This window comes from Mobula birostris, chromosome 15, assembly GCF_030028105.1.
Source record: "Mobula birostris isolate sMobBir1 chromosome 15, sMobBir1.hap1, whole genome shotgun sequence".
NCBI lineage: Eukaryota > Metazoa > Chordata > Chondrichthyes > Myliobatiformes > Myliobatidae > Mobula > Mobula birostris.
The window spans coordinates 1,706,193-1,721,664 of record NC_092384.1 but is presented as its reverse complement, the minus strand read 5'-3'; the positions used below and the strand labels follow the sequence as shown (position 1 = coordinate 1,721,664).

Here is a 15,472-nt window from a genome sequence, read left to right as displayed (position 1 = left end):
AGCAGCAAGTTGCTGATCAGAGAGAGTCAGAGGGAAAGGGGATAGTCTTTCCACAGGCCGGCGACCAAGTCATGGTGAGGGTGCTGCTGGAAAGGCCAGGGTTTGCCCCCAGGTGGATAGGACCACAGACAATACTCTTAACCAATGATACGTGTGTCTGTGTACAGACTCGGTGAGGCAGCCAGTGGAAACACTGGACTCGGGTTAGAGCATACAACTCACCCTCTTGTTGCTCCCACAGACAGAGTGAGGAACCAAGTGTGCCCAGTAACCACAGCTGATGAAAACATATCTAGAGAAAATGCAAAGGCAGAAGACACTGAGAACGTGTTGGAAAACCATGAATAGCCTGCTAAAGTGTGATGATAATGGTACTCTGTAAAGAACGCTGGTTGCTGAAGGTGGATGATTAATTTTATAGCATAGTACAGTATAGAAAATTATTGGGAAATAGAGGGGAAGGGAGTTTTGAGTATCTAAGTACGATGTAGTGTCTAACAGCCAGAAAATTGCACGTGACTGGCTAGAAACTGTTCATCAACAATCTCCTGACCCAATTAAGTAGCATGGTGTCCCAAAAGAGGGGAATCAGATTATTTTCTTGATTAGTTTTTGTTCTTTAAGAGTTGTCCAAGATAAGCAGCTGCCCCAATTAACTGATGGCCCAAATAATAGCAGTCCTCTGTATAGCCGCTGTCATGCCTTCTTCATATTTTCATCAATATGTTGGGCCCAGAATAGATTCTTAGAGATATTGACACCTAGGAACTTGAAACTGCTCACACTTTCCACTGCTGATCCCTCAGTGAGGAATTGACTTCCCCTTGATTTCCCCTTCCTGAAGTTCACAATCAAATCCTTGGTCTTAGTGACATTGAGTGCAAAATTGTTGCAACACTCTACCAGCTGATCGATCTCACTTCTGTACTCCTTGTCACCATCTGAAATTCTGTCAACTGCGGCAAATTTATAGATGTCATTTCAGCTGTGCGTCTTGTGTGTAGAGAAAGTAGGACAGTGTGCTAAACACACATCCCTGAGGTTATTTTGTAATTGTTGGATACAGTCTGGGGATAGGGTTAGGGTTAACCCCAGACTGTATCCCTAACCCTAACATTTGGAAATTCAATGGCTTCCGCTCAAGATGATGCCAAGCTGTGATGTCCTTTGAGGTCATGTTTCAGATTGACTTGTTTTTAAGTTTGTAAGCATGGTTTTGAGAGCAGCATGGGAATTTAGGAGACAGGTTATGGTTTAGGAACAGGGATAAGGGGAATTAGAGGTCAGAGGCAGTAAATGAAGAGTCCAAGGGCAGGATCCAAAGTCAAGGTCAGAACACTCCACCCTAGAAGCCAGTGGATGGATATCAGTTTAGCAGGCACCGAGAATGAAAGCCATCGAGGTTGGGGAGCCCCATCGATGAAGGCTGGTGACACTCCCTCTCCCAGTTTGACAAGTCTTTATATCAGCCATCCATGTGGCAGGAGACTCAAGGTCTGTTGACCCACCAGGTTGGCAAGTTCTGAGCTTGGAGGTCCATGTGAGTCAGGGTTTTGAGGCCCAGAGACTGGTGAGTCCTGCGGTCAATTCAGAAGGTTGAGGACTCAAGTCAGCATGTTCAGAATTCGAATGCCTAATTCCTATTTGTATGCTTGGAAATGGATATTGGAGGCCAAGAGGTGGCCTGTCCTGTCTGTGTGTGTGAGTGGGTGAATGGGTGAGAGTGAGGAAATGGGCTTGTTTTGTTGCTTGGGGCTCTGCTGAGCTTTATGGACATGCTATGTATGTGTCAGAATGTGTGGCGATATCTGTAGGTTGCCACCAGCTCATCCTTTGGTGTGTTGATTGCTAACACAAGCAATACATTTTACTGTATGTTTCTATTTACATGTGATAAATGCATGAATATGAATTTGCCTTGGGGTTAATGTATGAAATTTTGTGAAGTTTTGGCATTTCATTTCAATGGTTTTCTGTGTTCATCAGCAGTACATGTCATTGTATAGTTGGTTATCTCATTAACCAGGACCAGGACCAGGTATCAGTAAGTCCTACCACGGGTTGACTGAGCTACTTCATACTTCTGCTACAATAAACAGAGAGGGCTTGCATACTGCAGGGACGAGTGGGAGTTTCTGGCCGTGAAACACTGCAATGGAAGCAAACATTGGAATCCTCTGCAATGAGGGTGCAGTTCCTAGTGTTTCAAAGAAATAGTTGAGATGGGATGAAGAAGATAGAGGACGAGGTGGAGGTCTGCCATTAGGAGGAAGCGAGGAGGTGCTTGGCTGATCCATTCTGTGGTAGTTATGTTGGTTTTGTTTGAACTTCTCCGAAGTGAATGATCCGATGCAGAGGAATGTGGCACATCTCCGAGCCACAGGGAGCCTGTCCTGTGACCACCACAGGACGCTATCAACTGCAGGTTTACACAGAAAAAAACCTACAGAAGCAGGAGGCCACTCAACTTCTCAAGCTTGCCTTGCCATGTACTATGATCATGGCTGATCTCTGCTGACCTCAGCTCCTTTTTCTGTATCCGTTCCCCAGCCTTTTGCTTGAGCCCAAAATATACCGACAGTGTGTATGGCAGAGGAGACCACGGATAATAAAACTGACAATAAGAGAAAAAGATTATGCCTACCAGCAAAGTTTCATGAAGAGAGAAACAGAGCGCTTGGAATGGAAATGGGAGGATAGAATGGGCAGAGGGAGGGGTTTTAAGCTCAAAAGGAGTGTTGTGGGGTGGTGTCAAAGTCAGTTTATTGTCACATGCTCAGGTGCTATGGAAAACACTTGCAGCAGCATCATAGACACAGAACATCAGATAAGCTTCAACAGGGTTATGGTTGGAGTGACAGTAGATGGGATGGGGTTACAGTTGGGTGATTGATGGTGATTAATGAGATTGAAGGTAAGGGGTTGGGGGTCACATTTTTGGGGTTCATGAGGACTGGGGTCGAGGTTGTGGGTAAATTGTGAGTGTTATGACTAGAGGTGGGGGAAGCAGGTTGTGATTGGGTTGACATGCTGGGGAGTAGGCTTTACATCGCATTACTGTGGGAGAACTTACCACTGCAGTGAGTGACCAGGAACTGCTCTTTCACTGCAGTTACTGAAGAGGAAAAGGTTTAACATCTGAGCATTCAAGAGGATGTTGCCAGGACTGGAGGGTTTGAGGAGGTGGGATAACCTAGGGACACCCAATTTGCAAGTCAGTATGGAACAGAGAGAATTAAAATGGCTATACAGCAGGAGCTCCAGACAGCCATTGTAGACAGAGCAATGGTGCTGGGCAAGATGCCATCCAGTTTGCGTTTGGTCGCATGGATGTAAACCGTAGAACCATAGAACCATAGAAACTACAGCACAGAAACAGGCCCTTTGGCCCTTCTTGGCTGTGCCGAACCATTTTCTGCCTAGTCCCACTGACCTGCACATGGACCATATCCCTCCATACACCTCCCATCCATGTATCTGTCCAATTCTTAAATGTTAAAAAAGAACCCGCATTTACCACCTCGTCTGGCAGCTCATTCCATACTCCCACCACTCTCTGTGTGAAGAAGCCCCCCCCTAATGTTCCCTTTAAACTTTTCCCCCCTCACCCTTAACCCATGTTCTCTGTTTTTTTTTCTCCCCTTGCCTCAGTGGAAAAAGCCTGCATGCATTCACCCTATCTATACCCATCATAATTTTATATACCTCTATCAAACCTCCCCTCATTCTTCTACGCTTCAGGGAATAAAGTCCTAACCTATTCAACCTTTCTCTGTAACTGAGTTTCTCAAGTCCCGGCAACATCCTTGTAAACCTTCTCTGCACTCTTTCAACCTTATTTATATCCTTCCTGTAATTTGGTGACCAAAACTGAACACAATACTCCAGATTCGGCCTCACCAATGCCTTATACAACCTCATCATAACATTCCAGCTCTTATACTCAATACTTCGATTAATAAAGGCCAATGTACCAAAAGCTCTCTTTATGACCCTATCTACCTGTGATGACACTTTTAGGGAATTTTGTATCTGTATTCCCAGATCCCTCTGTTCCACTGCACTCCTCAGTGCCTTACCATTAACCCTGTATGTTCCACGTTGGTTTGTCCTCCCAACGTGCAATACCTCACACTTGTCAGTATTAAACTCCATCTGCCATTTTTCAGCCCATTTTTCCAGCTCGTCCAAGTCCCTCTGCAGGCTCTGAAAACCTTCCTCACTGTCTACTACACCTCCAATCTTTGTATCATCAGCAAACTTGCTGATCCAATTTACCACATTATCATCCAGATCATTGATATAGATGACAAATAACAATGGACCCAGCACTGAGCCCTGTGGCACACCACTAGTCACAGGCCTCCACTCAGAGAAGCAATTCTCTACCACCATTCTCTGGCTTCTTCCATCGAGCCAATGTCTAATCCAATTTACCACCTCTCCATGTATACCTAGCGACTGAATTTTCCTAACTAACCTCCCATGCAGGACCTTGTCAAAGGCCTTACTGAAGTCCATGTAGACAATATCCACTGCCTTCCCTTCATCCACTTTCCTGGTAACCTCCTCGAAAAACTCCAACAGATTGGTCAAACATGACCTACCACGCACAAAGCCATGTTGACTCTCCCTAATAAGCCCTAAAGGAGAATGCGATGCAATAAATGTGGCTGGAGCATTGCATGCTAATGGCTGCCTCTTCTGGAAGGGTTGACTAGGGCCCGCCATGGCGGCAAGGGAGAGTGTACAGGGTGAGGTGTTACAACTCTTTCATTTACATGATTGAAGTGCTTTGGTTGGGGAGAGGGGAGGGGGAATTGCGTGGGTTACTCTGACGAGGGAGTCGTGAAGAGAGCGAAACCTGCAGAATTCAGAAAGGGATGGGAGGGGAAGATATAGTTGTGGTGGGATCCCACTGTAGCCGGATGAAGTTGCACAGAATGATGTCCTTGGTGCTCAGGCTGGTGGGGTTATAGGGGAGGACAAGGGAGACCTTATCCCCGATCTGTCTGAGAGGGGGCCGGAACAGAGCAGCTATCGGCGAAGTACTTGTGGGAAAGAAATCCCATTTTATGAAAAAAGAATTTATCTTGGGCATCCTGGAGTGGATCCTCTCGAGAAGAGATGGAGGAACTGAAAAAAGAATAGGCTCACCTTGAGACATTGAAGGCTGTGGCATGACTCCTTTCTACATCCATCCTGATTTTATAAGTATCTGCATGGTGAATGTGCTCTGTGCGGTGAAGTCTAAAACTAGACGTTAGGTGAGAGGGCAAAGAATTAAGGGCAACTGAGGGGTGACTTCTTTCCACACACAAGCTGGCGGGTATATGGAGTGAACTGCCAGAGGAAGTGGTGGAGGAGCATATAATCAGGACACTGAAAAAAAACATTTGGACATATTCATAGATAGGAAGGAATGTGGATCAAACACAAGCAAATTGAACAAGAATGGGCAGACATGAGCCAATTAAAATAAAATATTGAACGGCATGGACCAGTAGTCAGTCTCTTGCTGTAGAAGGTTAACGTGTGCAGGTGTGACAGAAGCATCAACGACTACGGTGAGAAATCTGGTTTATTTTTGCACAATATCGATAAGCTGCGGACATGGAACTCATGCAGGGGACAGTGTAGACACTGATTGTGCTCATACTTCTAATGACGACAGGGGTTGAGATGCAGGGCGACTGCTTCAGATAGAGGAGGCACATGACAGTTACCGCACAACTCTCCTCTCTCCAGCCGTCTTATGCCTCGGCCTAGATGTGGGAAATGCCCTATGTCGCTGAGGTATCTATTGGCTGTGCTGGCTGCTGGGGCAGTAGCTGAGCTGGGTGATCATTCCTGGGAGGGATGGCGACATGAGGGCTGTCGTCAGTCCTCCTATCCGTACCCAGGTGCAGTGACCCCGAGTCCCAATCGGAGGGACTCAGGAGGAGCGGGTCGACATTGCAGATGGAGCTGCCCGACCTGCTGAGTTCCTCCAACGTGTGGTGAGTGTTGCATTGAAGATGGAGGGTGGTCATCAGATCCTCCCCTCCGGAATGTGACTCCTTGTCTCCGGGCTGCAGTGCAGATGGTCGTTGCCCCGGGGTCCCTCTTCTGCGGTCAGAGTAGATTCAGTTCCGGGTCCGTGGTCAGTATCAGGGGGTTACGGGTCAGGCCCAACATTAGGGAATCGGGCTTGGGGTCGATTGAGGTCAGGCAAAGGAAATGGGATCAGGGTCAGCGGTCCTGAGTGAGGCGGTGAATAAATACGCTTCATCCTTTGGCTGCCGACCCTCCTGCAGGATGGACTGGCCCGAGTGGGGCATGTGTGGGGGAGCGTCGCAGGGCAGGAGAGAGGATCTCTGTCCACCACCGAGCCCAGCCGCCGGTACACTATCCACACCGGCCTTGAGTACCGGCAGATGAAACATCTGGACCAGCGGTGGTTCGCCGAGTCAGCTGCGGAATGCTCCGAGGTGAGACCCGTGTCCTCCACGCCACAGGACCCCACTCATTCCCGTCCTCTGGTTCCAGCTCCTTCTCATTGCTTCGGATCAGTTTCTGGGCCCGGGATCGACTGTGGGTCCGAGTCCACGATGCCTCCCCCGGAGCCAGATGCCTGCTCCTCGACTCCTGCTTCCGGTTGCAGTCCGTCAGCTGTCCCGTTGCAGAGAAGTCTCTTGCCCCAAGGAGTCGGCGTCCATTCCCGGCGAGTCTTTGCACCACTGAGCTGGGGAGGGAACGGATATTCATCGGACCCTGTCCGCAGAGAGACACCAGACCCTGGTCTCGGAGCGAAACACGGAGCCCCAGACCAGGAAGAACAAGCTGAGTTATGGTCCCTGGAGCCCCACATGCCTCCACTCCGCCCTCACCTCGCGCCCCTTACCCCGCCGCCCCCAAGATTCCACTGCCCAATGGTTCCAGTGGCGGAGAGGGAGGGGTGAGGTTGAAGTAAAGGGTGGCGAAATGGTACCCGTTGACAGAGGATGCGGGTCCCCACTGAGTCATCAACGCCAACCACATTAACGAGTCACCAAACGTAATCATCACTGAAGTAGGAGGCAATGAAAGCATCCGAGGTGAGGGTTTGAATGTTTCCTGCGTGCTCCAAACCTACCCCTCCTCCCACCCCCCAACAACACCACCCAGGGGATACAGCCCAAAATGGAGCTCTCCCTCCACGTGCACAGAGTGAGGTCATCGCAAGACCCGCACCCCGATTGTCGGCACTCCTCTGTTGGGTGTCCCACCCAAACTTGTCCTGTTAAATCCAGGCTTGAGTTTGAAAAACGCACACCCTTTACCACTACCCTCCAGATCTTCCATTTCTCTGCCACATCCCTCCCCAGCTCCTGTCTCAGGACTGTCTCTCTGTCCTGAAGGTGAACCAGAGAGGGTTTCACCAGCTGTCTATAGACTGATAGACAGACAGGCAGACAAATAGATCATCAGACAAACTGGTACATAGACATAGATTGATAGATAGGTAGGTAGGTAGATAGAGAGAGAGAGACTCAGAGATAGATAGACAGACGGTCAAATAGATTGTCAGACAAACAGATAGACATAGATAGATAGATAGATAAATAAACAGTCAAATTGATAGACAGACAGATTGGCAGAGAGTCAGATGGATAGAGAGATGAACAGACAGATAGACATGTAGATACATAGAGAGATAGATGGAGAGACAGATATATAGTTAGACTGATGGGGAGAGAGATAGATAAATAGACAGATGGACAAATGGACGAACGGATTGACAGACAGGTAGGCAGACAGACATAGATAGACAGATGGATAGGTAGATAGATTGACAGACATACAAATTGACAGACAGGTAGCTAGAAATGCATATAGTTAAATAGACAAATAGGCAGTTAGACAAATACATAGACATATAGAGAGCTAGATGGGTCGGCAGTCAGATAGATAGACACAGACAAACAGACAGATAGATGGATAAGTGGATAGACAGACAGCCAGTTAGATAGACAGAGTGATAGATAGATAGACTGATATATAGCCAGACACACAGATGGAGAGATATGCAAATACACAGATAGATAAATGGATAGATATCTAGACAAATGTATAGACAGAGAGAGAGACAAATAGGCTGACAGATACATAGACAGACAGACGGACAGTTAGACAAACAGACCTATAGATCGCCAGACGGATAGACTGAGGCAGATAGAGAAACAGGTAGATCGACAGATAGATAGTTCGACATACAGATAGATAGGCAAGCAGAAAAATACATCGATAGATGGACAGGCAGGCAAATAGATTGACTGAAAAACATGTAATAGGCATAGATAGATAGACAGATACACAGATTGACAGAAAGATAGACAAATAGATGTATAGACAGATAAGACAGACATATAGATAGGCAGTTAGATAGTCAAACTGACAGCTAGATTGATAGATGGCTAGACAGAGACACGTAGATAGATAGGAAGATAGATAGACAGACAGACTGATAGTTAGACAGGCAGATAGACAGAGAGATAGCAGACAAATAAACAAACAGATAGATAGACAGCCAGATATATAGATAGACGGACAAATAGTTTGTCAGACAAACAGGTAGGTAGACAGGTAGTTAGGTAGGTAGATAGATAGATAGTTAGATAGATAGATAGACAGACATATAAACAGACAGAAACACAGACAGATGAATAGACAGACAGATGCACCAACAGATATACAGGTATACAGTCAGACAGATAGCTATCCAGCCATATAGACAGACAGATAGAAAGGCAGATAATAGACAGACAGGTGGATAGACAGATAGAGAGATAGAAAGACAGATAAACAGACCGATTTACAGACAGACATACAGATCAACAGGCAGCTAGATATATGTACTGATAGATAGATAGATAGACCAATAGACAGACAGGTAGACATACAGTTAAATAGATAGACTGATAAATAGATAGTGAATCAACAGACTGATAGATACACTGACAGATAGACAGCAGATAGACATATGGATAGACATACAGATTGTATGATTGATAGATATAGCTGGATAAATAGATAGATAGACAAAGAGACAGACAGATGGACAACTAGACAGACAGATGGATAGACAAACAACTAGATAGACAGATGGATAGACAAACAGAGCAATAGACAGTCAGATAGGCAGATAGATAGACAGACCGACTCTGTCTATAGACAGATAGAGAGATAAAGAGACCGACTGGTAGATGGGCAGATAGATAGACAGAACGACAGAAAGCTGGGCAGATAGACAGACAGACAGATAGATAGACAGAGGGTTAACTAAATAGACAGATCGAGAGATAAAGAGACAGGCATATAGATTGACAGACAGACAGATAGATAAACAGATGTATATACGTATAGATAGACATATAGATAGATTGATAGCAGACTAATAAACAGACAGATAGATAGGTACCGAGATAGATAGTCAGACAGACAGACACACAGACAAATGGACAAACACATTGACGAACAGGTACATAGACAAACATAGATATACTGATAGACAGTCAAATAGATGAATAAACATATAGTCAAACACATAGATAGACAGACAGACAGATCAATAGATCGGTAGTCAGGCAGATAGATAGATAGACATACAGACAGACAAACAAACAGACTGATAGATCGACAAATGGATAAACAGGGGGGCAGTTTGGTAGACATAGTGATGGATACACAGATGGATAGACAGACAGAGAGACAGATAGATAGACATACAATTAGATAGATAGACAGAGATAGACAGTCAGAGAGATATATAGACAGACAGCTAGATAGTTAGAGAGACAGGCAGATAGGCATACTGTTTGCTTGATAGGTAGATAGAGATATGGATAGATTTGCAGACTGATAGCCAGTTAGATGGACAGATAGATTGATAGACAGCCAGGCAGATAGACGGACAGACAGACAGACGAATAAGCAGATTGATAGAACATAGAACAGTACAGCACAGTACAGGCCCTTTGGCCCACAATGTTGTGCTGACCCTTAAACCCTGCCTCCCATATAACCCCTCACCTTAAAGTCCTCCATATACCTGTCGAGTAGTCTCTTAAATTTCACCAGTGTATTTGGCCTCCACCACTGACTCAGGCAGTGCATTCCACGCACCAACCACTCTCTGAGTAAAAAACCTTCCTCTAATATCCCCCTTGACCTTCCCACCCTTTACCTTAAAGCCATGTCCTCTTGTATTGAGCAGTGGGGCCCTGGGGAAGTGAAGCTGGCTGTCCACTCTATCTATTCCTCTTAATATCTTGTATACCTCTATCATATAACCATATGTAACCATATAACAATTACAGCATGGAAACAGGCCATCTCGGCCCTTCTAGTCCATGCCGAACGCTTACTCTCACCTAGTCCCACCGACCTGCACTCAGCCCACAACCCTCCATTCCTTTCCTGTCCATATAGCTATCCAAGTTAACTTTAAATGACAATATCGAACCTGCCTTAACCACTTCTGCTGGAAGCTCATTCCACACAGCTACCACTCTCTGAGTAAAGAAGTACCCCCTCTTGTTACCCCTAAACTTTTGTCCTTTAAGTCTCAATTCATGTCCTGTTGTCTGAATCTTGCCTAATCTCAATGGAAAAAGCCTATCCACGTCAACCCTATCTATCCCCTTCATAATTTTAAATACCTCTATCAAGTCCCCCCTCAACCTTCTACGCTCCAAACAATAAAGACCCAACTTGTTCAACCTTTCTCTGTAACTTAGGTGCTGAAACCCAGGTAACATTCTAGTAAATCTTCTCTGTACTCTCTCTATTTTGTTGACATCTTTCCTATAATTCAGTGACCAGAACAATAGTCTAAATTTGGCCTCACCAATGCCTTGTACAATTTTAACATTACATCCCAACTCCTATACTCAATGCTCTGATTAATAAAGGGCAGCATACCAAAAGCTTTCTTCACCACCCTATCCACATGAGATTCCAGCTTCAGGGAACTATATACCATATTCCTAGATCCCTCTGTTCTACTGCATTCTTCAATCCCCTACCATTTACCATGTATGTCCTATTTTGATTAGTCCTACCAAAATGTAGCACCTCACGTTTATCAGCATTAAGCTCCATCTGCCATCTTTCAGCCCACTCTTCTAACTGGCCTAAATCTCTCTGCAAGCTTTGAAAACCTACTTCATTATCCACAACTCCACCTATCTTAGTATCATCTGCATACTTACTAATCCAATTTACCACCCCATCATCCAGATCATTAATGTATATGACAAACAACATTGGACCCAGTACAGATCCCTGAGGCACACCGCTATTCACCAGCCTCCGATGTCATAAACAGTTATCCAGCACTACTCTCTAGCGTCTCCCATCCAGCCACTGCTGAATCCACTTTAGTTCTCCAATATTAATACCTAACGATTGAACCTTCCTAACTAACCTGATGTGTGGAACCTTATCAAAGGCCTTACTGAAGTCCATATAGACAACATCCACTGATTTACCCTCATCAACTTTCCTAGTAACCTCTTCAAAAAATTCAATAAGATTTGTCAAACATGACCTTCCACAGACAAATCCATGTTGAGTATTCCTAATCAGACCCTGTCTACCCAGATGATTATATATACCATCTGTAAGAATACTTTCCATCAATTTACCCACCACTGACGTCAAACTCACAGGCCGATAATTGTTAGGTTTACTCTTAGAACCCTTTTTAAACAATGGAACAACATGAGCAATACGCCAATCCTCCGGCACCATCCCCGTTTCTAATGACATTTGAAATATTTCTGTCAGAGCCTCTGCTATTTCTACACTAATTTCCCCCAAGGTCCTAGGGAATATCCTGTCAGGACCCAGAGACTTATCCACTTTTATATTGCTTAAAAGTGCCAGTACTTCCTCTTCTTTAATCATCATAGTTTCCACAACTTCCGTACCTGTTTCCCTTACCTTACACAATACAATATCCTTCTCCTTAGTGAATACCGAAGAAAAGAAGTTGTTCAAAACCTCCTTCATCTCTTTCGGTTCCACACATAGCTGTCCACTCTGATTCTCCAAGGGAACAATTTTATCCCTCAGTATCCTTTTGCTATTAATATAACTCTAGAAACCCTTTGGATTTATTTTCACCTTACTTGCCAAAGCAGCCTCGTATCTTCTTTTAGCTTTTCTAATTTCTTTCTTAAGATTCTTTTTACATTATTTATATTCCTCGAGCACCTCATTTACTCCATGCTTCCTATATTTATTGTAGATATCTCTCTTTTCCCGAACCAAGTTTCCAATATTCCTTGAAAACCATGGCTCTCTCAAACTTTTAACTTTTCCCTTCAACCTAACAGGAACATAAAGATTATGTACCCTCAAAATTTTACCTTTAAGTGACCTCCATTCCTCTATTACATCCTTCCCATAAAACAATTTGTCCCAATCTATTCCTTCTAAATCCTTTCGCATCTCCTCCTTTCTCCAATCAAAAATCTCAACCCTAGGTCCAGACCTATCCTTCTCCATAATTATATTGAAACTAATGGTATTGTGATCACTGGACCTGAAGTGCTCCCCAACACATACCTCTGTCACCTGACCTATCTCATTCCCTAACAGGAGATCCAACACTGCCCCTTCTCTAGTTGGTACCTCTATGTATTGACGCAAAAAACTATCCTGCACACATTTTACAAACTCCAAACCATCCAGCCCTTTTACAGTATGGGCTTCCCAGTCTATGTGTGGAAAATTAAAATCTCCCACAATCACAGCCTTGTGCTTACTACAAATATCTGCTAGCTCCCTACAAATTCGCTCCTCCAATTCACACTCCCCATTAGGTGGTCTATAATACATCCCTATAAATGTTACTACACCTTTCCCATTCCTCAATTCCACCCAAATAGCCAGAGCACCAGTGTAATATTTTTTCTGACAAGCAATGCAACACCTCCCCCTCTTGTCCCTCCAATTCTATCACACCTGAAGCAACAAAAATCCAGGAATATTTAGTTACTAATCACACCCCTCCTGCAACCATGTTTCACTAATAGCTACAACATCATGCTTCCAGATATCAATCCATGCTCTAAGTTTATCTACTTTCTTAGAGTCCGCCTCGCATTAAAATAAGTGTCTCCTCATTATGTCTCCTCTCATCCTCCTTCTCTCCAAAGAGTAAAGCCCTAGCTCCCTTAATCTCTGATCATAATGCCTACTCTCTGAACCAGGCAGCATCCCGGTAAATCTCCTCTGTACCCTTTCCAATGCTTCCACATCCTTCCTGTAGTGAGGTGACTACAACTGGACACAATATTCCAAGTGTGGCCTAACCAGAGTTTTATAGAGCTGTATCATTACATCGTGACTCTTAAACTCTATCCCTCGACTTATGAAAGCTAACACCCCATAAGCTTTCTTAACTACCCTATCTACCTGTGAGGCAACTTTCAGGGATCTGTTGACATGTTCCCCGAGATCCCTCTGCTCCTCCACACTACCAAGTACCCTGCCATTTACTTTGTACTCTGCCTTGGAGTTTGTCCTTCCAAAGTGTACCACCTCACACTTCTCCGGGTTGAACTCCATCTGCCACTTCTCAGCCCATTTCTGCATCCTATCAATGTCTCTCTGCAATCTTCGACAATTCTCTACACTATCTACAACACCACCAACCTCTGTGTCATCTGAAAACTTGCCAACCTACCTTTCTACCCCGACATCCAGGTTGTTAATAAAAATCACGAAAAGTAGAGGTCCCAGAACCGATTCCTGTGGGACACCATTAATCACAACCCTCCAATCCGAATGTACTCCCTCCACCACGACTCTCTGCTTTCTGCAGGCAAGTCAATTCTGAATCCACCTGGCCAAACTTCCCTGGATCCCATGCCCTCTGACTTTCTGAATAAGCCTACCGTGTGGAACCTTGTCAAATGCCTTACTAAAATCCATATAGATCACATCCACTGCACTACCCTCATCTATATGCCTGGTTACCTCCTCAAATAACTCTATCAGGCTTGTCAGACACGATCTGCCTTTCACAAAGCCATGCTGACTGTCCCTGATCGGACCATGATTCTCTAAATGCCCATAGATCCTATCTCTAAGAATCTTTTCCAACAGCTTTCCACCACAGACGTAAGGCTCACTGGTCTATAATTACCCGGACTATCCCTACTACCTTTTTTGGACAAGGGGACAACATTCGTCTCCCTCCAATCCTCTGGTACCGTTCCTGTGGATAACGAGGACATAAAGATCCTATCCAGAGGCTCAGCAATCTCTTCCCTCACCTCGTAGAGCAGCCTGGGGAATATTCCGTCAGGACCCGGGGACTTATCCATCCTAATGTATTTTAACAACTCCAACACCTCCTCTCCCTTAATATCAACATGCTCCAGAACATCAACCTCACTCATATTGTCCTCACCACCATCAAGTTCCCTCTCATTGGTAAATACAGAAGAGAAGTATTCATTGAGGACCTCGCTCACTTCCACAGCCTCCAGGCACATCTTCCCACCTTTATCTCTAATCGGTCCTACTTTCACTCCTGTCATCCTTTTGTTCTTCACATAATTGAAGAATGTCTTGGGGTTTTCCTTTACCCTCCTCGCCAAGGCCTTCTCATGCCCCCTTCTTGCTCTTCTCAGCCCCTTCTTAAGCTTCTTTCTTGCAACCCTACATTCCTCAATAGACCCATCTGATCCTTGCTTCCTAAACCTCATGTATGCTGCCTTCTTCCACCTGACTAGATTTTCCACCTCACTTGTCACCCATGGTTCCTTCACCCTACCATTCTTTATCTTCATCACTGGGACAAATTTATCCCTAACATCCTGCAAGAGATCTCTAAACATCGACCATATGTCCATAGTACATTTCCCTGCAAAAACATCATCCTAATTCACACCCGCAAGCTCTAGACTTATGGCCTTATAATTTTCCCTTCCCCAATTAAAAATTTTCCTGTCCTCTCTGATTTTATTCTTTTCCATGATAATGTTAAAGGCCAGGGAGCGGTGGTCACTGTCCCGCAGATGCTTACCCACTGAGAGATCTGTGATCTGACCCGGTTCATTATCACATACTAGATCTAGTATGGTATTCCCCCTAGTCGGCCTGTCAACATACTGTGAGAGGAATCCGTCCTGGACACACTTAAAAAACTCTTCCCCATCTAAACCAATGGAACTAATCAAGTGCCAATCAATATTAAGGAAAGTTTCTCATAATAACAACCCTGTTATTTTTGCACCTTTCCAAAATCTGCCTCCCAATCTGCTCTTCAGTATCTCTGCTGCTACCAGGGGGCCTATAGAATACTCCCAATAGGGTAACTACTCCCTTCCTGTTCCTGGCTTCTACCCATACTGACTTAAATGAGAATCCTGCTACATTACCCACCCTTTCTGTAGCTGTAATAGTATCCCTGACCAGTAATGCCACCCCTCCTCCC

At 44.9% G+C, this 15,472-nt stretch overlaps 1 protein-coding gene across 2 annotated transcripts in view; it reads right to left on the bottom strand.

Moving 5' to 3' along the window:
- Nucleotides 1-5,593: 5,593 nt before the first annotated feature.
- Nucleotides 5,594-15,472, bottom strand: part of dok4 (docking protein 4) — a 183,128-nt gene continuing 173,249 nt past the window's right edge. For both annotated transcript variants that reach the window (XM_072279085.1, XM_072279084.1), the window contains exon 9: nt 5,594-6,724. In XM_072279085.1, the coding sequence (XP_072135186.1) occupies nt 6,648-6,724 (77 nt within the window). In that variant the 3' untranslated portion in view covers nt 5,594-6,647. The remainder of the gene's footprint in view (nt 6,725-15,472) is intronic.